Raw genomic sequence first — 25,748 nt, 5'->3', positions numbered from 1 at the left:
CAGGTTGTAGGGGTCGTTTGTCGTTAGATCAGTCAAGTCAGATTGTAGGGGTCGTTTGTCGTTAGATCAGTCAAGTCAGATTGTAGGGGTCGTTTGTCGTTAGTTGTGTGTGGCTAAGCCAATCCTTAAGTTAATTTTGTATCTGATTATAACGTACCTGGTTGTCATGGAAACCATCGACTGGTTCTATCAGTTCCCATCCCGCGCCTCCCATTGCCTCCCACTTTGTGATGGCTGTAAAAATTGGAACAACATTTTTTGGATGTAAACAGCAAAGGGCGGACATTGAATAACTTAAAATTACTTCAACCAAAACATGTTTGAATGAATCTAAAGTTTGGAATGTGATGAGGGTGCCAGGAGCAGGTCCTTGTAGTTGTTTTTCTTACCTTCGTTGATGGGGTTATCCAGGAAGTTGAGGTCAAAGTTCGGGTAGCGAGTCTTGTAGGTCGTGGCGATGTTCCTCAGGACAGCGGTCAGCTGCTCGGCTCTCTAGGGGAGACATGGGGGTCAAAGGTCATAGAAGTAAACTACAGTCATCATAGAGAGGTCAACTACGGTCATCATAGAGAGGTCAACTTGAAGTGAGTAGCCGGCACTACACCCAGCTGCCCCTCCCCCCACCTGAACTCGTAGCTTCCCACCAATGGACTCAGTCCGTACAGTGAACACTTGTTATGGTATTAAGTCAGCAGGCCAGGTGTTTACTGAACGTCATTGTTTGAACTGTCTAGTTGACCAGACACTGACCTAAGTTTACCAGACACTGACCTAAGTTGACCAGACACTGACCTAAGTTGACCAGACACTGACCTAAGTTGACCAGACACTGACCTAAGTTGACCAGACACTGACCTAAGTTGACCAGACACTGACCTAAGTTGACCAGACACTGACCTAAGTTGACCAGACACTGACCTAAGTTGACCAGACACTGACCTAAGTTGTGTCTAATTGACCAGACACTGACATAACTTGACCAGACACTGACCAGAGTTGACCAGACACTGCCCTAAGTTGACCAGACACTGACCTAAGTTGTGTCTAGTTGACCAGACACTGACCTAAGTTGACCAGACACTGACCTAAGTTGACCAGACACTGGCCTCAGTTGTGTCTAGTTGACCGGACACTGACCTAAGTTGACCAGACACTGACCTGAGTTGACCAGACATTGACCTAAGTTGACCATGCACTGACCTAAGTTGACCAGACACTGATCTGTTGACCAGACACTGACCTACGTTGACCATGCACTGACCTTAGTTGACCAGACACTAACCTAAGTTGTGTCTAGTTGACCAGACACTGACCTAAGTTGACCAGACACTAACCTAAGTTGTGTCTAGTTGACCAGGCACTGACCTAAGTTGACCATGCACTGACCTAAGTTGACCAGACACTGACCTAAGTTGACCACACTGACCTAAGTTGTGTCTAGTTGACCAGACACTGTCCTAAGATGACCATGCACTGACCTAAGTTGACCAGACACTGACCTAAGTTGACCAGACACTGACCTAAGTTGTGTCTAGTTGACCAGACACTGACCTAAGTTGACCAGATACTGACCTGAGTTGTTAGGTCCCTCATTGTCCTGTTTGTGTTCATCCAGCCCATACACGGGGAGATCTAAAAATAGAAAATCAGCATTGAGTCATGGTACAGTCACAGATAACATAAAAAAACTTTTTAATAACTGAAAACAAAACTTGTTTGGCTTCATCCAAATCTGCACAATTCAGACGCACCCCTACCTGTAGACAGTTGAGAAAGTCGTAAAATTTGGCGTAGGTAAAGGTCCCCCAGTAGGTGGAGACGGGGTGGACCCTGGGTCCCATGTTGTCGTACAGCACCCGTCCGTCTGCCAGACCCAACAGGATCACGTGACTGTTGTTGGGGAGTACCTTGCTCTGTCAGACAACAGTGGACACGTTGGCCAATTAAATTTATAAACATGTTGGCCAATTACATTAAAAAACATGTTGGCCAATTAAATTTATAAACATGTTGGCCAATTACATTAAAAAAACATGTTGGCCAATTACATTTTTAAACATGTTGACCAATTACATTTTTAAACATGTTGGCCAATTAAATTTATAAACATGTTGGCCAATTACATTAAAAAACATGTTGGCCAATTAAATTTATAAACATGTTGGCCAATTACATTAAAAACATGTTGGCCAATTAAACTTATAAACATGTTGACCAATTACATCTTTAAACATGTTGGCCAATTACATTTATAAACATGTTGGCCAATTAAATTAGTGATCATGTTAACCAAAAATGTGTCGTTTTTTAAATTTTTTACATCGGGCATATCATCAGATTTCTTACAAACTGCCAGTAAACATTTGATTTTGTTTTTAAAATGTAACACAGTTCATTACCAGATAGTCCAGGGTCTGCATGGTGTTGTTGAACATCTCGGCTGGCGTGGTCATGTGATCGAAAGTGTCGGGGTGTCTGGACACAACAGAAAGAAAAGGTCAATGACCGCTCACATTTATTTCATCAAAACTTTTCATTATTGGTAACCATTGTTGGACACATGTGAGTAAAAAATGAGCATTGTGTTCAATGAATGAACATGATTAGTCGGCTGCTCACCCATTGCAGACGTCGTTACCCACAAGGGCGTAGAACACCACGAGAGGTCGGTCTTTTCCGGGTTTTCTCGCCAGTCTAAAAATAGAAACATCAGCACGTAAGAGATGGAGGTCAAAGGTCAAACGACCACCATATATACTAGCAGTAGAAAAACAACAAAACAATGTGTTTTTAAAGCCTTATGCGACAAGTTTATCTGATTCTTAGCCTCACACAACTCAGATACATCATACATAATCTTGTGAGTACGCTTTCTGTCACGTCACACAATGGACTGGACTCACTGTGTCACGTGACCATTGAGCTGAACCTATCACGTGACCATTGAGCTGAACCTATCACGTGACCATTGAGCTGAACCTATCACGTGACCATTGAGCTGAACCTATCACGTGACCATTGAGCTGAACCTACCACGTGACAATTGAGCTAAACCTGTCACGTGACCATTGAGCTGAACCTGTCACGTGACCATTGAGCTGAACCTGTCACGTGTCAATTGAGCTGAACCTGTCACGTGTCAATTGAGCTGAACCTATCACGTGACGATTGAGCTGAACCTACCACGTGACAATTGAGCTAAACCTGTCACGTGACCATTGAGCTGAACCTGTCACGTGACCATTGAGCTGAACCTGTCACGTGACCATTGAGCTAAACCTATCACGTGACCATTGAGCTGAACCTACCACGTGACAATTGAGCTAAACCTGTCACGTGATAATTGAGCTGAACCTATCATGTGACACGATACTCACGTCCTGACGATGTGATTGACACTGGACGAGTCCTCACCTGCAATAGAAAAAGGTGAGCCAACATGCAGGTCAGGTGTACTCACGTTTTGACAAGGTCGTTCATGCTGGAGGAGCGCTCACCTGCAACAGATCAACGCACGTTGTGTACTCACCACTTCAGGTGTGCTCATCAGCTAATCAGCTTAATTATAATTATTGGACCTCCAAACAGTGATATTTTTAAAGTGTTTTTACCGTTACAGGCACTTGAAATAGTTTTTATTGTTTGGGCACACACAAACATACTTGAAAACCTTAAATCTACTTTTATTTGTATTTACAGTAGAGTTTGTATTTGCAGTAACGTTTGTATTTGCAGTAAAGTTTGTATTTGCAGTAAAGTTTCAGCAGATGGCGACTTACCCAGAGTTTCTTCCAGGTATCTCTTCGGGGGGGGGGGGGGGGGGAACCTCCCTGAAGAAAGTCTACCGCCCTTCCCCCAACCGAGCGAAATGGAAAATATATACTTTTAACAGTGTCCGACTCCCCCGGAAATTTTAGTCCGCCCCCCCCCCCCCCCAAAATTTCAAGTGCCTCCCCCCCCTCCCGGAGAAAAAAGTCTGAAAGAAACACTGGACTTACCGTTGGCTGCGATGTTCTGGAAGTCTCTGTGGTTGCATCGATTTCTGTCACGTAATCGATTATAAATGGAATCGATGGGACCGGTAATCGCTTCTGGCCATAAATTTGAACCATGACCTATGACAGAGACAGACACGTGATAATCTACATCTAGACTGGACCCCTTGACCCCCATATCCCCAGATCGAACCCACTATCCCCCACCACCCCCTCACCTGTGCAAGTTGACATCATGGGCCAGTCGATTTCATTTTCTAGAATCTCCACCGCGTGCAGGAAACTTTTCTGTTGGTTGAGATTTGACAAGTTGTGTTGGATGAAGATTTTGTATGTTAAAGTTGACAAGTTTTGTTGGTCGAAAGTTGACAAGTTTTGTTGGATGAAAGTTGACTTACCTCAGATATCTGAGTGGCGTCAAACCACTGGGGAGGGAGGTGGAAATGGGCGCTGACCGAGTCCCCCAAGACAGCGACGCCCCGGGGCTGGGAGTTGGCGCACAGCTCGTCTTCATAAGTCCTGCCTGTGTTGTTGATGACGCCCTGGGTAGGACCAGAGAGTCACGTGGTCAAACAGTCACGTCACGTGGTCAATCAGAGAGTCACGTCACGTGGTCAAAACAGTCACGTCACATGGTCTAACAGTCAGTTAATGAGACTTACAGTGAGACCTACAGTGAGGCCTACAGTGAGACCTACAGTTAGACCTACAGTGAGACCTACAGTGAAACCTACAGTGAGGCCTACAGTGAGACCCACGGTGAGACATCCAGTGAGACCTACAGTGAGACCTATGGGAGATCTACAGCGAGACCCACAGTGAGACTTACAGTGATACCTACAGTGAGACCTACAGTGAGGCCTACAGTGAGACCTACAGTGAGACCTACAGTGAGACCTACAGTGAGACCTACAGTAAGACTTACAGTGAGACCTACAGGGAGACCTACAGTGAAACCCACAGTGAGACTTACAGTGAGACCTACAGTGAGACTTACAAAAATTCCGTTACAATTGGAGTCCAGAGTCTTACAGTGAGACTTACAGTGAGACCTATGGGAGATCTACAGTGAGACCTACAGTGAGACCTACAGTGAGACCTATGGGAGATCTACAGTGAGACCTACAGTGAGACCTACAGTGAGACCTACATTGAGACTTACAGTGAGACCTATGGGAGATCTACAGTGAGACCTACAGTGAGACTTACAGTGAGACTTACAGTGAGCATTAAAGGGAGACCTACAGCGAGACCTACAGCGAGACCCACAGTGAGACCTACAGTGAGACCTACAGTGAGACCTACAGTGAGACCTACAGTGAGACTTACAGTGAGACTTACAGTGAGACCTACAGTGAGACCTACAGTGAGACTTACAAAAATTCCGTTACAATTGGAGTCCAGAGTCTTGTCGCCATCTGTGGGTCTAAAATATAAAAACACCGCTGGTGATTGGTGATACAATAATGGTGATTGGTGATACAATAATGGTGTTTGGTGATACAATAATGGTGATTGGTGATACAACGATGGTGATTGGTGATACAATAACGGTGACTGGCAATGCACAAATTTTGACTGGTGATACAACAATGGTGACTGGTGATATAACAAAACAAATTTGATAATGTTCATGTCACGTGATAACTTACATGACACCAGGGTACATGTCACTGATGACGTCAGAGCAATCTTTCCCGCGCCAGGCCGCACCTCTCAGTGCCTGGGGAGGGGGGGGGGGGCGTGGGAGTAGAGGTGGGTAGTGAGGGGGTCGTTTGCCGGTGGGTACGAGGGTGTGTGTGGTGTGTGTGGTGTATTTGGTGAGTGTGTGGCGAGTGTGTGGTGTGGATAGTGAGTGTAGTGTGTGGGTGGTTTGTGTAGTGTATGTGGTAAGTGTGGTGAATGTGGAGTATGTTGTGTATGTGTGGTGTATGTGGTGTGTATGGTGTAAATGGTGTATGTGGTTAGTGTGTGGTGTAGAATTAGGGAAAATCCAAAAAAAGTCAGGTGTAAAAATAGCAATAAAAACAAGAAAGGGAAGATAAACATGGGTGAGCACTCCTTGCAATATCTATCAAATAGCGGCCGGATTATCACCCTTGGTTATTGTTTCTAAAGTCACCATTGATCCTACTCGGCTTACTTGACGTGAGGCATGGACGTAAACAATTGGGTTTTAAAGTACAGGGTAGACAACGTCATCAACGTGGAACATAGACACTTTAGTGACGTCACGAAGACACTTTAGTGACGTCACGAAGACACTTTAGTGACGTCATATAGACTACTTAGACGGCCACCCTACAGTTGTATTTAGACGGCCACCCTGCTGTTGTATGTGGACGGCCACCCTACAGTTGTATTTAGACGGCCACCCTACAGTTGTATTTAGACGGCCACCCTACAGTTGTATTTAGACGGCCACCCTACAGTTGTATTTAGACGGCCACCCTACTTGACCTACCTGGTAGGTACTGAACCTGTCGTTGTCCAGGTCTACAGCTGGCTCCTGGCTGGCGATTGTCCTGGAAAAGTTGAAATTGTTGTCAATAGCAAATAGTCAACTGTTACCTTCTCTGCCCCCTACTTGACCCCTCTACCCGATCCGCCCACACAACCCCTCTACCCGACCCCCCACGACCCCCTACCTGACCCCCTCCACCCCTCCCCCCCCACACAACCCCTCTACCCGGCCCCCCACACACAACCCCTCTACCCGACCCCCTCAACACGACCCCTCTACCCGACCCCCTCAACACGACCCCTCTACCCGACCCCCCCCCCCCTTCACGACTCCCCCTATCTGACCACCTCCACACAACCCCTCTACCCGACCCCCTCCCCACACACAACCCCTCAACCCGACCCCCCCCCCCCCACACAACCCCTCTACCCGACCCCCCACACAACCCCTCTACCCGACCCCCCACACAACCCCTTTAACTGACTGCTCCACACGACCCCTCTACCTGACCCCCTTGACCTACTTTTTTATCCAATCACAGATCTCCTTGATGCCGGGGATGTCGCAGAACTTCATGCCAAGAGTAAACTGTGGGATACAAGTTTGGGATACAAGTTTGGGATACAAGTTTGGGATACAAGTTTGGGATACAAGTTTGGGAGACAAGTTTGGGTGACAAGTTTGGGATACAAGTTTGGGAGACAAGTTTGGGATACAAATGTGGGATACAAGTTTGGGAGACAAGTTTGGGAGACAAGTTTGGGATACAAGTTTGGGATACAAGTTTGGGAAACAAGTTTGAGATACAAGTTAGGGAGACAAGTTTGGGAGACAAGCTTGGGATACAAATGTGGGATACAAGTTTGGGATACAAGTTTGGGAGACAAGTTTGGGATACAAATGTGGGATACAAGTTTGGAATACAAGTTTGGGAGACAAGTTTGGGATACAAGTTTGGGAGACAAGTTTGGGATACACGTTTGGGAGACAAGTTGGGATACAAGTTAGATATACAAGTTTCGGAGACAAGTTTGGGATACAAATGGTGGATACAAGTTTGGGATACAAGTTTGGAAGACAAGTTTGGGATAAAAGTTTGGGATACAAATGGTGGATACAAGTTTGGGATACAAGTTTGGGAGACAAGTTTGGGATACACATTTGGGATTAAAGTTTGAGATTAAAGTTTGGGATAAATATTTGTTACAAGTTTCTCTGAACTGTCTGGAAACAATATTGTGTTAGAGCTCACTTTAGTGAAAGTCGCGAGTTCGGCTCCCGTACAGGAGTCCACCCACCTTACTCAGGTGAGACAGGTGAACTCATCTGCCATGTTGACCGTTAGGTCCCAGTAGGTACACACCACAACATGTTGAGTGACATTACAAGAACATGTTTGGGATCAAGTTGAGTGCAACTATCTAGATAGTTTTTATCCGAATCAGTTGAGTGCAACTATCTAGATAGTTTTTATCCGAATCAGTTGCTGGACGGGAAACGATTACACCCAGAGTGGCCGACAGCCAGCGTGGCCGACAGCCAGAGTGGCCGACAGCCAGAGTGGCCGACAGCCAGAGTGGCCGACAGCCAGAGTGGCCGACAGCCAGAGTGGCCGACAGCCAGCGTGGCCGACAGCCAGAGTGGCCGACAGCCAGAGTGGCCGAAAGCCAGAGTGGCCGACAGCCAGAGTGGCCGACAGCCAGAGTGGCCGAAAGCCAGAGTGGCCGACAGCCAGAGTGGCCGACAGCCAGAGTGGCCGACAGCCAGCGTGGCCGACAGCCAGAGTGGCCGACAGCCATTGTGACCGACAGCCAGCGTGGCCGACAGCCAGAGTGGCCGACAGCCAGAGTGGCCGACAGCCATCGTGACCGACAGCCAGAGTGGCCGAATCTTTTGACACGAGTTACTTACCCTGCCAGTCAGCCCACTTATGGAATTTCTGGCCGTCTGAACCTTGACCTCAAACTCCTGGTCCTGTGGTCAATACAGGGGACACATTTCAAACCGTGTGGTCAATACAGAGGACACATTTCAAACCGTGTGGTCAATACAGAGGACACATTTCAAACCGTGTGGTCAATACAGAGGACACATTTCAAACCGTGTGGTCAATACAGAGGACACCGTGTGGTCAATACAGAGGACACCGTGTGGTCAGTACAGAGGACACATTTCAAACCGTGTGGTCAATACAGAGGACACATTTCAAACCGTGTGGTCAATACAGAGGACACATTTCAAACCGTGTGGTCAATACAGAGGACACATTTCAAACCGTGTGGTCAATACAGAGGACACATTTCAAACCGTGTGGTCAATACAGAGGACACATTTCAAACCGTGTGGTCAATACAGGGGACACATTTCAAACCGTGTGGTCAATACAGAGGACACAGAGGGCGTATACAAACGTTAACTCACACTTTGATAGACAGGTGTCATGGGCGTATACAAACGTTAACTCACACTTTGATAGACAGGTGTCATGGGCGTATACAAACGTTAACTCACATTTTGATAGACAGGTGTCATGGGCGTATACAAACGGTAACTCACACTTTGATAGACAGGTGTCATGGGCGTATACAAACGGTAACTCACACTTTGATAGACAGGTGTCATGGGCGTATACAAACGTTAACTCACACTTTGATAGACAGGTGTCATGGGCGTATACAAACGATAACTCACACTTTGATAGACAGGTGTCATGGGTGTATACAAACGGTAACTCACACTTTGATAGACAGGTGTCATGGGCGTATACAAACGGTAACTCACACTTTGATAGACAGGTGTCATGGGCGTATACAAACGATAACTCACACTTTGATAGACAGGTGTCATGGGTGTATACAAACGGTAACTCACACTTTGATAGACAGGTGTCATGGGCGTATACAAACGGTAACTCACACTTTGATAGACAGGTGTCATGGGCGTATACAAACGATAACTCACACTTTGATAGACAGGTGTCATGGGTGTATACAAACGTTAACTCACACTTTGATAGACAGATGTTATGGGCGTATACAAACGTTAACTCACACTTTGATAGACAGATGTCATGGGCGTATACAAACGTTAACTCACACTTTGATAGACAGATGTCATGGGCGTATACAAACGTTAACTCACACTTTGATAGACACGTGTCATGGGCGTATACAAACGTTAACTCACACTTTGATAGACAGATGTCATGGGCGTATACAAACGGTAACTCACACTTTGATAGACAGATATGGGCGTATACAAACGGTAACTCACACTTTGATAGACAGGTGTCATGAGCGTATACAAACTTTAACTCACACTTTGATAGACAGGTGTCATGGGCGTATACAAACGTTAACTCACACTTTGATAGACATATGTTATGGGCGTATACAAACGTTAACTCACACTTTGATAGACAGATGTCATGGGCGTAAACAAACGTTAACTCACACTTTGATAGACAGATGTTATGGGCGTATACAAACGTTAACTCACACTTTGATAGACAGATGTCATGGGCGTATACAAACGTTAACTCACACTTTGATAGACAGATGTCATGGGCGTATACAAACGTTAACTCACACTTTGATAGACACGTGTCATGGGCGTATACAAACGTTAACTCACACTTTGATAGACAGATGTCATGGGCGTATACAAACGGTAACTCACACTTTGATAGACAGATATGGGCGTATACAAACGGTAACTCACACTTTGATAGACAGGTGTCATGGGCGTATACAAACTTTAACTCACACTTTGATAGACAGGTGTCATGGGCGTATACAAACGTTAACTCACACTTTGATAGACAGATGTCATGGGCGTATACAAACGTTAACTCACACTTTGATAGACAGGTGTCATGGGCGTATACAAACGATAACTCACACTTTGATAGACAGATATGGGCGTATACAAACGTTAACTCACACTTTGATAGACAGATGTCATGGGTGTGATTGAGTGACAGGTGGGCTGTCCAGGGTCCGTGTAACAAAACCTGAGGGCGTGGCATGTGACGTCAGGATCCGCCCCAGCCACGATCCTGTTGAAAACAAACTGGGCAGATCAAAAACTCGGTCAACGCAATAATCAGATTATAATATAAAGGTCAGGGTTCGCTATAAATACACCAGGTGCTAAGTGTGAAGTAGGTCAAGTATTTTCGTATTCATAGGTTTTTTCCAAGGTGGTGTAAAGGGGTGGTGGGGAATTTTATGGTAATGGTAGCACATGCTGCGTGCAGTGGCATATGCCACCCAACACACACATATATGCCTCTCCACACATGGCATATGCCTATATACATATTATGAACTCTTGTCTACATAATCTGGCTGGAAAGGGGGGGGGGGGTAAGATGGTACCCCATTCGCTGGGTTAGCTGTTGCATTCAACTTTACATTTGTATATAGCCAGGTAGGTCATGAACAGAACAACAAACATTGAAATATTTGTGCAATACTAAATAACATTGCTACCCCACCATACTCTTCAGCAGTCCCATACACCCCTCCCCCACCCCTGCAGTCCAGTACGGTGAATGGAAAAAAAGTCGCAGGAAAAAGAAAAGAAAAAAAGACAGTTCTTTTTCTAGGAAAAAAAGTCACAGAAAAAAAGTCACAAAAATCTTTTTGTTGATTTAGTTGTTGAGAATCGAAAATGTTTTGGTGTTTATTGTTGTGGTTTTTTTTGGTGGCTTATTTAGAAAATTTAAAAGCATTATGGTTTATAACAATAATAAGAAAAAAGTACTATATGGCCATTTACACATCAACCTCAACTTTTGTTACGTATTTTGTTAAATAAGGGGTAGAAAAATTAATTAAAACAGAAATTTCGGCACATCATTGTGTTTTGCATTTTGATTTTGCCGTAGGCCATTTCTTGGTCGTCTTCTCCTCAGTCGGCCTTGTCCGTCCATATTGTGTGTTGTTGACTTTTTGCCTCAAAGACAGCCTTTGTACCGTGTCGGCTTTCTGTTTAGATCCTGTGCTTTGTTACGTAATGAGAGTGATGAATGTGGTCAGAAAAGGTGGTTGAACTACTGCTGTGTTAAGATGAGGGCAGCAAGTCAGATTAACAACGTCTTTATGCCATTTCACGATGAAAACCGAGAAGGCTGTGGTTTTTTCTTTGTGACTTTCCCCCTACAATCGTCCATTAAACCCCTCCCCTCACCCCTGCAGTCCTACACCCCTCACCCCTGCAGTCCTACACCCCTCCCCTCACCCCGGCAGTCCTACACCCCTCAACCCTGCAGTCCTCCACCCCTCCCCTCACCACTGTAGTCCTACACCCCCTCGCCTCACCCCTACAGTTCTACACCCCTCCCCTGCAGTCCTACACTCCTCCCCCTGCAGTCCTACACCCCTCCCCTCCCCCTACAGTCCTACACCCCTCCCCCTGCAGCCCTACACTCCTCCCCCTGCAGTCCTACACCCCTCCCCTCCCCCTGCAGCCCTACACTCCTCCCCCTGCAGTCCTACACCCCTCCCCTCACCCCTACAGTCCTACACCCCTCCCCCTGCAGTCCTAGACACCCGCAGTACTTACAGCTGAATCAATGCAGGGCCGAAGGTCTGGAGGGCCGCGTCACATGCAGGTTTGAACTGGACAGGCAGGTAGGAACACAGCTGCTCTAAGGTGTCAATGACCGTCTGGTTCTTGAACTCGGTCAGCTGCTCCACCAGTGCAACGATTACACTGCAGGCTGGGGGAGACAATTACATGACAGGTAGACAGGTGCTACAATCACACAACAGGTAGACAGGTGCTACAATCACATGACAGGTGCTACAATCACATGACAGGTAGACAGGTGCTACAATCACACGACAGGTAGACAGGTGCTACAATCACATGACAGGTAGACAGGTGCTACAATCACACGACAGGTAGACAGGTGCTACAATCACATGACAGGTAGAAAGGTGCTACAATCACACGACAGGTAGACAGGTGCTACAATCACATGATAAGTGATACAATCACATGACAGGTGATACAATAACACGACAGGTAGACAGGTGTACAATCACATGACAGGTGCTACAACCAAATGACAGGTGATACAATCACATGACAGGTAGACAGGTGCTACAATCACATGACAGGTAGACAGGTGCTACAATCACATGACAGGTGCTACAATCACATGACAGGTGCTACAATCACACGACTGGTAGACATGTGCTACAATCACATGACAGGTGCTACAATCACATGACAGGTGCTACAATCACATGACAGGTGCTACAATCACATGACAGGTAGACAGGTGCTACAATCACATGACAGGTGATACAATCACATGACAGGTAGACAGGTGCTACAATCACATGACAGGTGATACAATCACATGACAGGTAGACAGGTGCTACAATCACATGACAGGTAGACAGGTACTACAACCACATGACAGGTAGACAGGTGCTACAATCACATGACAGGTAGACAGGTACTACAATCACATGACATGTAGACAGGTGCTACAATCACATGACAGGTAGACAGGTGCTACAATCACACGTCAGGTAGACAGGTGCTACAATCACATGACAGGTAGACAGGTGCTACAATCACACGACAGGTAGACAGGTGCTACAATCACATGATAAGTTATACAATCACATGACAGGTGATACAATCACACGACAGGTAGACAGGTGCTACAATCACATGACAGGTGCTACAATCACACGACAGGTAGACAGGTGCTACAATCACATGACAGGTGCTACAATCACATGACAGGTGCTACAATCACACGACTGGTAGACAGGTGCTACAATCACATGACAGGTGCTACAATCACATGACAGGTGCTACAATCACACGACTGGTAGACATGTGCTACAATCACATGACAGGTGCTACAATCACATGACAGGTGCTACAATCACATGACAGGTAGACATGTGCTACAATCACATTACAGGTAGACAGGTGCTACAATCACACGACAGGTAGACAGGTGCTACAATCACATGACAGGTAGACAGGTGCTACAATCACATGACAGGTAGACATGTGCTACAATCACACGACAGGTAGACAGGTGCTACAATCACATGACAGGTAGACAGGTGCTACAATCACACGACAGGTAGACAGGTGCTACAATCACATGATAAGTGATACAATCACATGACAGGTGATACAATAACACGACAGGTAGACAGGTGCTACAATCACACGACAGGTAGACAGGTGCTACAATCACATGACAGGTGCTACAATCACATGACAGGTGATACAATAACACGACAGGTAGACAGGTGCTACAATCACACGACAGGTAGACAGGTGCTACAATCACACGACAGGTAGACAGGTGCTGCAATCACACGACAGGTAGACATGTGCTACAATCACATGTCAGGTGCTACAATCACATGACAGGTGATACAATAACACGACAGGTAGACAGGTGCTACAATCACACGACAGATAGACAGGTGCTGCAATCACATGACAGGTAGACAGGTGCTACAATCACACGACAGGTAGACAGGTGCTACAATCACATGACAGGTGATACAATCACATGACAGGTAGACAGGTACTACAATCACATGACATGTAGACAGGTGCTACAATCACATGACAGGTACTACAATCACACGACAGGTAGACAGGTGCTACAATCACATGACAGGTAGACAGGTACTAAAATCACATGACATGTAGACAGGTGCTACAATCACATGACAGGTAGACAGGTGCTACAATCACACGACAGGTAGACAGGTGCTACAATCACATGACAGGTAGACAGGTGCTACAATCACACGACAGGTAGACAGGTGCTACAATCACATGATAAGGGATACAACCACATGACAGGTGATACAATAACACGACAGGTAGACAGGTGCTACAATCACATGACAGGTGCTACAATCACATGAAAGGTGCTACCATCGCACGACAGGTAGACAGGTGCTACAATAACATGACAGGTAGACAGGTGCTACAATCATATGATAAGTGATACAATCACATGACAGGTGATACAATAACACGACAGGTAGACAGGTGCTACAATCACACGACAGGTAGACAGGTGCTAAAATCACATGATAAGTGATACAATCATATGACAGGTGATACAATAACACGACAGGTAGACAGGTGCTACAATAACACGACAGGTAGACAGGTGCTACAATCACACGACAGGTAGACAGGTGTACAATCACATGACAGGTGCTACAATCACATGACAGGTGCTACAATCAAATGACAGGTAGACAGGTGTACAATCACATGACAGGTGCTACAATCACATGACAGGTGCTACAATCACATGACAGGTAGACAGGTGCTACAATCACATGACAGGTGATACAATCACATGACAGGTAGACAGGTACTACAATCACATGACAGGTGATACAATCACATGACAGGTAGACAGGTACTACAATCACATGACAGGTAGACAGGTGCTACAATCACATGACAGGTGATACAATCACATGACATGTAGACAGGTACTACAATCACATGACAGGTGCTACAATCACATGACAGGTAGACAGGTGCTACAATCACATGACAGGTGATACAATCACATGACAGGTAGACAGGTACTACAATCACATGACAGGTAGACAGGTGCTACAATCACATGACAGGTGATACAATCACATAACAGGTAGACAGGTGCTACAATCACATGACAGGTAGACAGGTACTACAATCACATGACAGGTAGACAGGTGCTACAATCACATGACAGGTAGACAGGTACTACAATCACATGACATGTAGACAGGTGCTACAATCACATGACAGGTAGACAGGTGCTACAATCACACGTCAGGTAGACAGGTGCTACAATCACATGACAGGTAGACAGGTGCTACAATCACACGACAGGTAGACAGGTGCTACAATCACATGATAAGTGATACAATCACATGACAGGTGATACAATAACACGACAGGTAGACAGGTGCTACAATCACACGACAGGTAGACAGGTGCTACAATCACATGATAAGTGATACAATCACATGACAGGTGATACAATCACACGACAGGTAGACAGGTGCTACAATCACACGACAGGTAGACAGGTGCTACAATCACATGACAGGTGATACAATAACACGACAGGTAGACAGGTGATACAATAACACGACAGGTAGACAGGTGCTACAATCACACGACAGGTAGACAGGTGTACAATCACATGACAGGTGCTACAATCACATGACAGGTGCTACAATCAAATGACAGGTGATACAATCACATGACAGGTAGACAGGTGCTACAATCACATGACAGGTAGACAGGTGCTACAATCACATGACAGGTGCTACAATCACATGACATATAGACAGGTACTACAATCACATGACAGGTGCTACAATCACATGACAGGTAGACAGGTGCTACAATCACATGACAGGTGATACAATCACATGACAGGTAGACAGGTACTACAATCACATGACAGGTAGACAGGTGCTACAATCACATGACAGGTGATACAATCACATGACATGTAGACAGGTACTACAATCACATGACAGGTGCTACAATCACATGACAGGTAGACAGGTGCTACAATCACATGACAGGTGATACAATCACATGACAGGTAGACAGGTACTACAATCACATGACAGGTAGACAGGTGCTACAATCACATGACAGGTGATACAATCACATGACAGGTAGACAGGTGCTACAATCACATGACAGGTAGACAGGTACTACAATCACATGACAGGTAGACAGGTGCTACAATCACATGACAGGTAGACAGGTACTACAATCACATGACATGTAGACAGGTGCTACAATCACATGACAGGTAGACAGGTGCTACAATCACACGTCAGGTAGACAGGTGCTACAATCACATGACAGGTAGACAGGTGCTACAATCACACGACAGGTAGACAGGTGCTACAATCACATGATAAGTTATACAATCACATGACAGATGATACAATCACACGACAGGTAGACAGGTGCTACAATCACATGACAGATGCTACAATCACATGACAGGTGCTACAATCACATGACAGGTACTACAATCACACGACTGGTAGACAGGTGCTACAATCACATGACAGGTGCTACAATCACATGACAGGTGCTACAATCACACGACTGGTATACAGGTGCTACAATCACATGACAGGTGCTACAATCACATGACAGGTGCTACAATCTCATGACAGGTAGACAGGTGCTACAATCACATGACAGGTAGACAGGTGCTACAATCACACGACAGGTAGACAGGTGCTACAATCACATGACAGGTAGACAGGTGCTACAATCACACGACAGGTAGACAGGTGCTACAATCACATGATAAGTGATACAATCACATGACAGGTGATACAATAGCACGACAGGTAGACAGGTGCTACAATCACACGACAGGTAGACAGGTGCTACAATCACATGACAGGTGCTACAATCACATGACAGGTGATACAATAACACGACAGGTAGACAGGTGCTACAATCACACGACAGGTAGACAGGTGCTACAATCACACGACAGGTAGACAGGTGCTGCAATCACACGACAGGTAGACAGGTGCTACAATCACATGTCAGGTGCTACAATCACATGACATGTAGACAGGTACTACAATCACATGACAGGTGATACAATAACACGACAGGTAGACAGGTGCTACAATCACACGACAGGTAGACAGGTGCTACAATCACATGACAGGTAGACAGGTGCTGCAATCACATGACAGGTAGACAGGTGCTACAATCACACGACAGGTAGACAGGTGCTACAATCACATGACAGGTGCTACAATCACATGACAGGTAGACAGGTGCTACAATCACACGACAGGTAGACAGGTGCTACAATCACATGACAGGTGATACAATCACATGACAGGTGATACAATCACATGACAGGTAGACAGGTGCTACAATCACACGACAGGTAGACAGGTGCTACAATCACATGACAGGTGCTACAATCACATGACAGGTAGACAGGTGCTACAATCACATGACAGGTAGACAGGTGCTACAATCACACGACAGGTAGACAGGTGCTACAATCACACGACAGGTAGACAGGTGCTACAATCACATGACAGGTGATACAATAACACGACAGGTAGACAAGTGCTACAATCACACCACAGTTAGACAGGTGCTACAATCACATAACAGGTAGACAGGTGCTACAATCACACGACAGGTAGACAGGTGCTGCAATCACATGACAGGTAGACAGGTGCTACACTCACATGACAGTTAGACAGGTGCTACAATCACATGACAGGTAGACAGGTGCTACAATCACATGACAGGTGCTACAATCACACGACAGGTAGACAGGTGCTACAATCACACGACAGGTAGACAGGTGCTACAATCACATGACAGGTGCTACAATCACATGACAGGTAGACAGGTGCTACAATCACATGACAGGTGCTACAATCACATGACAGGTGATACAATAACACGACAGGTAGACAGGTGCTACAATCACATGACAGGTAGACAGGTGCTACAATCACACGACAGGTAGACAGGTGTACAATCACACGACAGGTGCTACAATCACATGACAGGTGCTACAATCAAATGACAGGTGATACAATCACATGACAGGTGCTACAATCACACAACAGGTAGACATGTGCTACAATCACACGACAGGTAGACAGGTGTTACAAATACAAAACGGGTGGTAAAATCACACTACAAGCTGTGTTAGAGAGGTGTTATAAACAAAAACTACAGGTAGAAAGGGTGCTACAATAACACTATAAGTAAACAGGCGCTACAATAACACTACAAGTAAACAAGTGCTAAGAAAGATGTTTAAATAAATCGGGAGTAATCTCCACTAAACATTCCTCCCGCCCCCTCTCTCGCTCTCCAGGCATGCGCAACAGCGTGTACCCCCCCCCCCCTTTGGACAAATGTGTCTTTCAAGAAGTCTTCACCCGTCACTAACAGCGGAGTATGGTGCGCCGTTGGTCGTCTCGTACTCTTATATTACAGGGGTCGGCAACCTTTTGACACGAAAGAGCCAAAAGTTACAACTTACAAAATTTCCCAGTTTTTAAAGAGCCACTAACATTATTTTTTTCAATGTTTTGGTATTTGATATATGGATTAGATAAATAAATTTGATTTTTGATTTGAGATAAATAGCGTTAAATATGAACTTATTGTTTCATATAAAAACAAACAAATGTCTCGCACAAAAACTGTTTTAGTTAGATCTGCTATGCTAAAATTAGTAATCACATAATATAATATAACTATAGGACTATCCCAATCCACTTTAGAAGCCAGTAACTTTTTTTTTCTTTCTTTACGGACACCCCTGGTTCAGTAGGTATCTTTCATAGCCAGGCAGGCCTCGGTACGGCAAACTCTAACAGGCTTGGGTATCGGTTTGATTACTGTATCGGTCGCTTCTGTCTTTGGTTCTCACAAGGCTTATCTTTCACCCTACTCGAACCCAGAATCCAGTACCTGGCTCAACTGTATGAAACTAATAACTAAAATACTTAGTCACTCGGGTCAAATTAATGCATACTGACAGGTAGAGGAATGCATTCTCTATAAAATAACATTCCCCATTTAACGATATTCGAAAAAGTCGGCACTTCGACAGTGGCAAAAATGAAATAGTCGCCACGGTGCTATCTAGAGCACAGCTGTGGGGCTGGGCCTGGTGCCCAAGCGGCTGTCCGTATACTTTCTACCTTACCTATTCTCACTAGTCTCTGATGAGTGTTTTAATCCTGTTTGAAGTTGTTTTTCTTTAAGGTATAATATTTTTTTATGAGATTTGAACATGAAATAATATAACTATTAATATGTGTGCATTGAACTTAAGAACCGCACCTTGACATCAAAAGAGCCGCCTGCGGCTCGCGAGCCTCAGGTTGCCGACCCCTGTTATATTACAGCATATACGATGTATAGAGAAAGTCTTGTAATCGTGCAAAAAAAAAATCGAGATTTTTGCAATCTTGTCCGTATGTCTGTGTGTCTGTCTGTCTGTGTGTCTGTGTGTCTGTGTAAACACGATAACTTGAGTACCGTTACAGCTAGGTTGATGAAATTTCATATATATGTATTTTATCAAAATCGTAGATCCGTATAAACTTTTGAGCGATTTCCGATAACCGGAAATGGTACTTTTCCTACTTTGAAATTTTCAAAAGCCTATAACTTGAGTACTATTTCAGATATTTCAGATAGATAAACGAAATTTCACATGTAAGTAAAAGATATAATTCTCTACCTTCTGTTAAATTTTGAGTAATTTCCGTTGACCGGAAGTAGTAATTTACGCTACTTCCGATTTCTCAAAAAACTAATGTAAATTTTTAAAGTACTAATAATATTGCGCACTATTATGCACTTTTTTTATTTAGCGTTCACTTGGTGTGCAATTCTTTTGTCTACGAGATTTTATTCTATTTTTAAAACTTTAAGTATTTAAAATGGATTAAAAATCATATTTATAGCCCGAGTTCCCATCCCCTGTTATTTTATTTCACAAATTATGAATTACTGAAAAGTAGAAAATAAAACAACTAAATAGCGGCGTATGATACGCCACGGGTCGGCTCGTTTAATTAATTTTAATGACTAATTATGCATCCAATTGAAATAAAAAAAAATAGATAGACTTGTATTGTATCGAAGTGGAATGTATCTGGATAGTTTGAACGAAAACGCTGCGTTAGAAGTGGGTCAAATTAAGTTACAAGATTTGCCACAAACCCACAGAGGTTGCGAACTAAATAAAAGCTTGTCAAAAATAAGTTGTAGATTGAAATTAATTAGAGTTAATACAGCACCTCCTTATCAGCAGCAAACGCCTAATATATGAAACAGCACCCAATTATCAACAGCAAACGATTTTAATATCTGCTGATAGATCCCCCCTCTCTCCCTCTAGAACTTACTAGCGCAGTCAGATCCGCCATTTACAGCCTGATGTGTGGCAGGCACGGTTACCAGCAGACACAGGGCAAGTAGAGTTGACCTGAGGATATACGCCATTTTCTAGGGGCACGCTTCAACTGTGGAGATTTAATTAATGGATACAATTAGTGTCCAGTGGATACAATTAGTGTCCAGTGGATACAATTAGTGTCCAGTGGATACAATTAGTGTCCAGTGAATACAATTAGTGTCCAGTGGATACATTAGTGTCCAGTGAATACAATTAGTGTCCAGTGGATACAATTAGTGTCCAGTGGATACAATTAGTGTCCAGTGGATACAATTAGTGTCCAGTGGATACATTAGTGTCCAGTGGATACAATTAGTGTCCAGTGGATACAATTAGTGTCCAGTGGATACATTAGTGTCCAGTGGATACAATTAGTGTCCAGTGAATACAATTAGTGTCCAGTGGATACAATTAGTGTCCAGTGGATACAATTAGTGTCCAGTGAATACAATTAGTGTCCAGTGGATACAATTAGTGTCCAGTGGATACAATTAGTGTCCAGTGGATACATTAGTGTCCAGTGGATACAATTAGTGTCCAGTGAATACAATTAGTGTCCAGTGGATACAATTAGTGTCCAGTGGATACATTAGTGTCCAGTGGATACAATTAGTGTCCAGTGAATACAATTAGTGTCCAGTGGATACAATTAGTGTCCAGTGGATACAATTAGTGTCCAGTGAATACAATTAGTGTCCAGTGGATACATTAGTGTCCAGTGGATACAATCAGTGTCCAGTGGATATGTCATGTCCATACCTTGGTGAGAGCGCCGTGCCTTGACCACTAGCGCCTCCAGTGAGAGAAGTATCAACACTAACCCAACTAACAGAGCTTGTGGTCACACCTCACTGTACCAGCTCTCTACGTTGTGGTCACACCTCACTGTACTAGCACTCTACGTTGTGGTCACACCTCACTGTACCAGCTCTCTACGTTGTGGTCACACCTCACTGTACCAGCTCTCTACGTTGTGGTCACACCTCACTGTACCAGCTCTCTACGTTGTGGTCACACCTCACTGTACCAGCTCTCTACGTTGTGGTCACACCTCACTGTACTAGCTCTCTACGTTGTGGTCACACCTCACTGTACCAGCTCTCTACGTTGTGGTCACACCTCACTGTACCAGCTCTCTACGTTGTGGTCACACCTCACTGTACCAGCTCTCTACGTTGTGGTCACACCTCACTGTACCAGCTCTCTACGTTGTGGTCACACCTCACTGTACCAGCACTATACAATACTGATGTGTAAGACACTGGTTAGATGTGATACAGTTAGCTCAAGGTGTAATTAGATAATTAGTCTGATTCGGATCATGTTCTCTATTAGAAGATAGCAAGTACAGGCGAGATAATGGGATCACAAGGTGGCCTTATATCTCAGATTATACAAATATTTGGATCAAGGCTTTATCTCTTTCAAAACATATATATATATATATATATATATATATATATATATATATATATATATATATATATATATATATATATATATATATATATATATATATATTACTGTCAAAGCCCGAAGTCGGCCAATGTGTCCATTGGCCATTATCACCTTCCGCTGATCAGCCAAAGTGTTCAAAGGATTCTTGACTTCGGCCATTGGCCGGTCAGTCCTCGGACTGGCTAGGGGTGACCAGCCAAAGTCCGAAATAGAAGATCATAAACAGATTTTCGGCGTTTGTATGTCGTTATGATCATGACATTTGGTCTTTATGGATTATTAACTTATTCAATCATACACATACACTTATAAGCATACTCTCACACACTCATGCACACATTTACACACACTCATACACACACACTTAAACACTCAAACACACAGACTCATATCTCACACTCACACCCACACACATATTCATACACATAATCTCATACACATAAACTTATACACACTCTCCCAAACACACACACACTCTCACACAGACTTATAAATAATACTCACACACAATAATTCACACACAGACTAATACACATAAACTTATATGCACACACTCTCAAACACACTCACAAACTCACTCATACACACATACACTTATAATGCACACGCTCATACATACACCCACTGTCACACACACACTTTCACACACACATCCAGACACAAACGCACACACTCATACACACGCTGATTTACACATGCACACATACACATTTGGACCCTATTGTTCATCTTACAAAAGTATCATCAACCATAGCAATGTCTTTGTTTATCTTACAAAAGTATCATCAGCCACAGCAATGTCTTTGTTTATCTTACAAAAGTATCATCAACCATAGCAATGTCTTTGTTTATCTTACAAAAGTATCATCAACCATAGCAATGTCTTTGTTCATCTTACAAAAGTATCATCAGCCACAGCAATGTCTTTGTTCGTCTTACAAAAGTATCATCCACCACAGCAATGTCTTTTGAAGGTTTCATCGTGTTGATCGGCTTCTACCCCAAAATTGTGTTCTTTGATGATTGTCTCCCCTCGGTGTTCTTTAATGATTGTCTCCCCTCGGTGTTCTTTAATGATTGTCTCCCCTCGGTGTTCTTTGATGATTGTCTCCCCTCGGTGTTCTTTGATGATTGTCTCCCCTCGGTGTTCTTTGATGATTGTCTCCTCTTGTCTTCACTGAATCGATCCTCTACAGTAGTAACCCATGTTTTGCTATTTTTGGAAACTAACAAGATTTTTTTTGTCTTTGACGGTGAGTTTAATCCATCAGATGAGTTGTACATTACTCACAATCAAACCGTAGCCAGAATTATTAAAATGCCATTATACTATATCGGATATTGGCCAGGACATCTAGGCCACTGCTCGCATTGGCCGGCATTTGTAATAAATGCGCTACCAATTTTAAAGCGTTTCGGATATTGGCCAGGTCATCCTGGCCAGTGCACGCAATTGCTGGCCAATGTACAAAAATAGCTGTCAGTGTTAAGCTGTTAAACTTTGGCCTAGACAGCCGGACAAAGTGGGCATTGGCCGGACAAAGTGGGCATTGGCCGGACAAAGTGGGCATTGGCCGGACAAAGTGGGCATTGGCCGGCAAATGCGTGCTTTGGCCGCACTTCGGGCTTTAACCATATATATACATATAAATATATACACACAAAGACATATAGGCCTATATATACATATACATGCCTATATATACATATACATGCCTATATATATATATATATATATATATATATATATATATATATATATATATATATATATATATATATATATATATATATGACTGAATAGGCATACGTATATCGATTTTCAGACAACATAACTCAACTAGCTAGTTATAATGTTAATATCAAAATATGTGATGATTTTAACTGACGGGTTGTATTATTTGTAATTGATTTTGTTTTGTTTTTGGGGGTTTAAGTTGCATTTTATTTTAAGTTATTTTGATACTAGAATTTAATTTACTTTTATATTTAAGAACAAATTAAATCTATAATATTAAATAGCCTTAACTTTTTTCTTTTTAAACTAGCGAACCTGTCGCACGTTGATGCGATCTAGACCTTAACAGCCAGTAGACCTTAACAGCCAGTAGACCTTAACAGCCAGTAGACCTTAACAGCCAGTAGACCTTAACAGCCAGTAGACCTTAACAGCCAGTAGACCTTAACAGCCAGTAGACCTTAACAGCCAGTAGACCTTAACAGCCAGTAGACCTTAACAGCCAGTAGACCTTAACAGCCAGTAGACCTTAACAGCCAGTAGACCTTAACAGCCAGTAGACCTTAACAGCCAGTAGACCTTAACAGCCAGTAGACCTTAACAGCCAGTAGACCTTAACAGCCAGTAGACCTTAACAGCCAGTAGACCTTAACAGCCAGTAGACCTTAACAGCCAGTAGACCTTAACAGCCAGTAGACCTTAACAGCCAGTAGACCTTAACAGCCAGTAGACCTTAACAGCCAGTAGACCTTTACAGCCAGTAGACCTTAACAGACAGTAGACCTTTACGGCCAGTCTCCTCTAGCACCAGAGCGAAAGGTTTGTAACAGCCTTTACGCCTTAGACTCCGTGTTTCTCTATTACCGACTATTAATAATACATCGGTCCAGTGCATAAAAAGAAGAAAAATTGTCAACACAAAACAAAAGATAAAAAACAGAATAGCTCACAAAGAATACAGTACAAACACCACAAACACAAACATACAGTACAAACACCACAAACACAAACATACAGTAAAAACACCACAAACACAAAGATACAGTAAAAACACCACAAACACAAACATACAGTAAAAACACCACAAACACAAACATACAGTAAATACAAGACAAACAAAAGCTTCAATTTTATTTCTTTATTGGCTTGTCATCGTCTGCACATAGACAGGAAACAAAAGATGAGCAGGGCCAACTTGGAGCCATCGGAGGGCCTAACAGGGCCATCACGAGCAGATAGACGGGTGTCTGCAGCAGGCGATTACCCTGTCATCACCTGTCAGACTTGCTGCAGCGACAACATCCAACTTGAGGATGGCAGTGCAACTCTTGAGTAAGGTGACTATGGCTTCGGCGAAGACTTTAATTTTTAAAGCCAGTTCCACTTTAACGCACGCAAGATCCGCGTCTCCTATGTTAATGTTTACGAGCAGGCCTACGGCGATATCAACCAGCAATTTTACAATTAGTCCAATTAATTCGCCCCCTGCGAGACCAACACTCAACAGGGTTTTCACGGTAACTGTTACACTGCCCAACAAGGTATCCAATAGTCCTCCACCTGTTAAGCCAGGTATCAATCCCAGAATACGTTTCTCCTCATTTTTCTCAATGGCGACTTCCGTGTCTGCATACACACAGACTACAAGTAGTAGGACGAGGCAGAAGGTGCGCATTTTGTTTTGCTATCTGATGGTAGCAGAGGTAGCCTGAATGGTATCAGTAGCTGGTGGCAGTAGAGGTTGACTGGATGGTAGCAGAGGTAGCCTGACCAGAACGGAGTGGAGATATATAGTCTAGAGGTGTCAGTTAATATCATTTGAGCGTAATCCTCGTCATCCCACCGACTAACACCCGCCTCTTGATGAAACAATGGCCGCTAATCCCATGGTGCACAAATACGTTGTTTCTATGTACTAAACCACTCATGAGTGTATACCCACCCTATCAAGTATGTATACTGAATCTGTCAAGTGTGTACACTGAATCTGTCAAGTGTGTACACTCATTTTGTCAAGTATGTACACTCACATTGTCAAGTGTGTACATTGATCATGTCAAGTGTGTACACTCATTTTGT

The 25,748-nt window shown here is 43.9% G+C and overlaps 1 protein-coding gene across 2 annotated transcripts in view; it reads right to left on the bottom strand.

Annotated features, from left to right (window-relative positions):
• LOC131947296 (acyloxyacyl hydrolase) overlaps positions 1 to 21,783 on the bottom strand; it is a 36,986-nt gene extending 15,203 nt beyond the window's left edge. Inside the window, exons 1-19 of one of the 2 annotated variants that reach the window (XM_059308472.1) lie at positions 21,233 to 21,783; positions 20,424 to 20,540; positions 12,028 to 12,184; positions 10,402 to 10,516; positions 8,371 to 8,433; positions 6,983 to 7,047; positions 6,460 to 6,520; positions 5,648 to 5,718; positions 5,373 to 5,421; positions 4,394 to 4,537; positions 4,214 to 4,283; positions 3,999 to 4,115; positions 3,378 to 3,414; positions 2,620 to 2,694; positions 2,400 to 2,475; positions 1,758 to 1,913; positions 1,573 to 1,632; positions 390 to 492; positions 158 to 234 (exon numbers count right to left, since the gene is read on the bottom strand). In XM_059308472.1, the coding sequence (XP_059164455.1) occupies positions 158 to 234; positions 390 to 492; positions 1,573 to 1,632; positions 1,758 to 1,913; positions 2,400 to 2,475; positions 2,620 to 2,694; positions 3,378 to 3,414; positions 3,999 to 4,115; positions 4,214 to 4,283; positions 4,394 to 4,537; positions 5,373 to 5,421; positions 5,648 to 5,718; positions 6,460 to 6,520; positions 6,983 to 7,047; positions 8,371 to 8,433; positions 10,402 to 10,516; positions 12,028 to 12,184; positions 20,424 to 20,520 (1,593 nt within the window). In that variant the 5' untranslated portion in view covers positions 20,521 to 20,540; positions 21,233 to 21,783. Of the gene's footprint in view, positions 1 to 157; positions 235 to 389; positions 493 to 1,572; positions 1,633 to 1,757; positions 1,914 to 2,399; positions 2,476 to 2,619; positions 2,695 to 3,377; positions 3,415 to 3,460; positions 3,498 to 3,998; positions 4,116 to 4,213; positions 4,284 to 4,393; positions 4,538 to 5,372; positions 5,422 to 5,647; positions 5,719 to 6,459; positions 6,521 to 6,982; positions 7,048 to 8,370; positions 8,434 to 10,401; positions 10,517 to 12,027; positions 12,185 to 20,423; positions 20,541 to 21,232 lie in introns of both variants that reach the window. The other variant, XM_059308471.1, reaches the window with a different exon arrangement.
• Positions 21,784 to 25,748: the final 3,965 nt, after the last annotated feature.

This window comes from Physella acuta, unplaced genomic scaffold, assembly GCF_028476545.2.
Source record: "Physella acuta isolate Inbredline_101_S28 unplaced genomic scaffold, ASM2847654v3 ptg000591l, whole genome shotgun sequence".
Lineage (NCBI taxonomy): Eukaryota > Metazoa > Mollusca > Gastropoda > Physidae > Physella > Physella acuta.
This window is presented reverse-complemented; position numbering and strand designations above follow the sequence as displayed.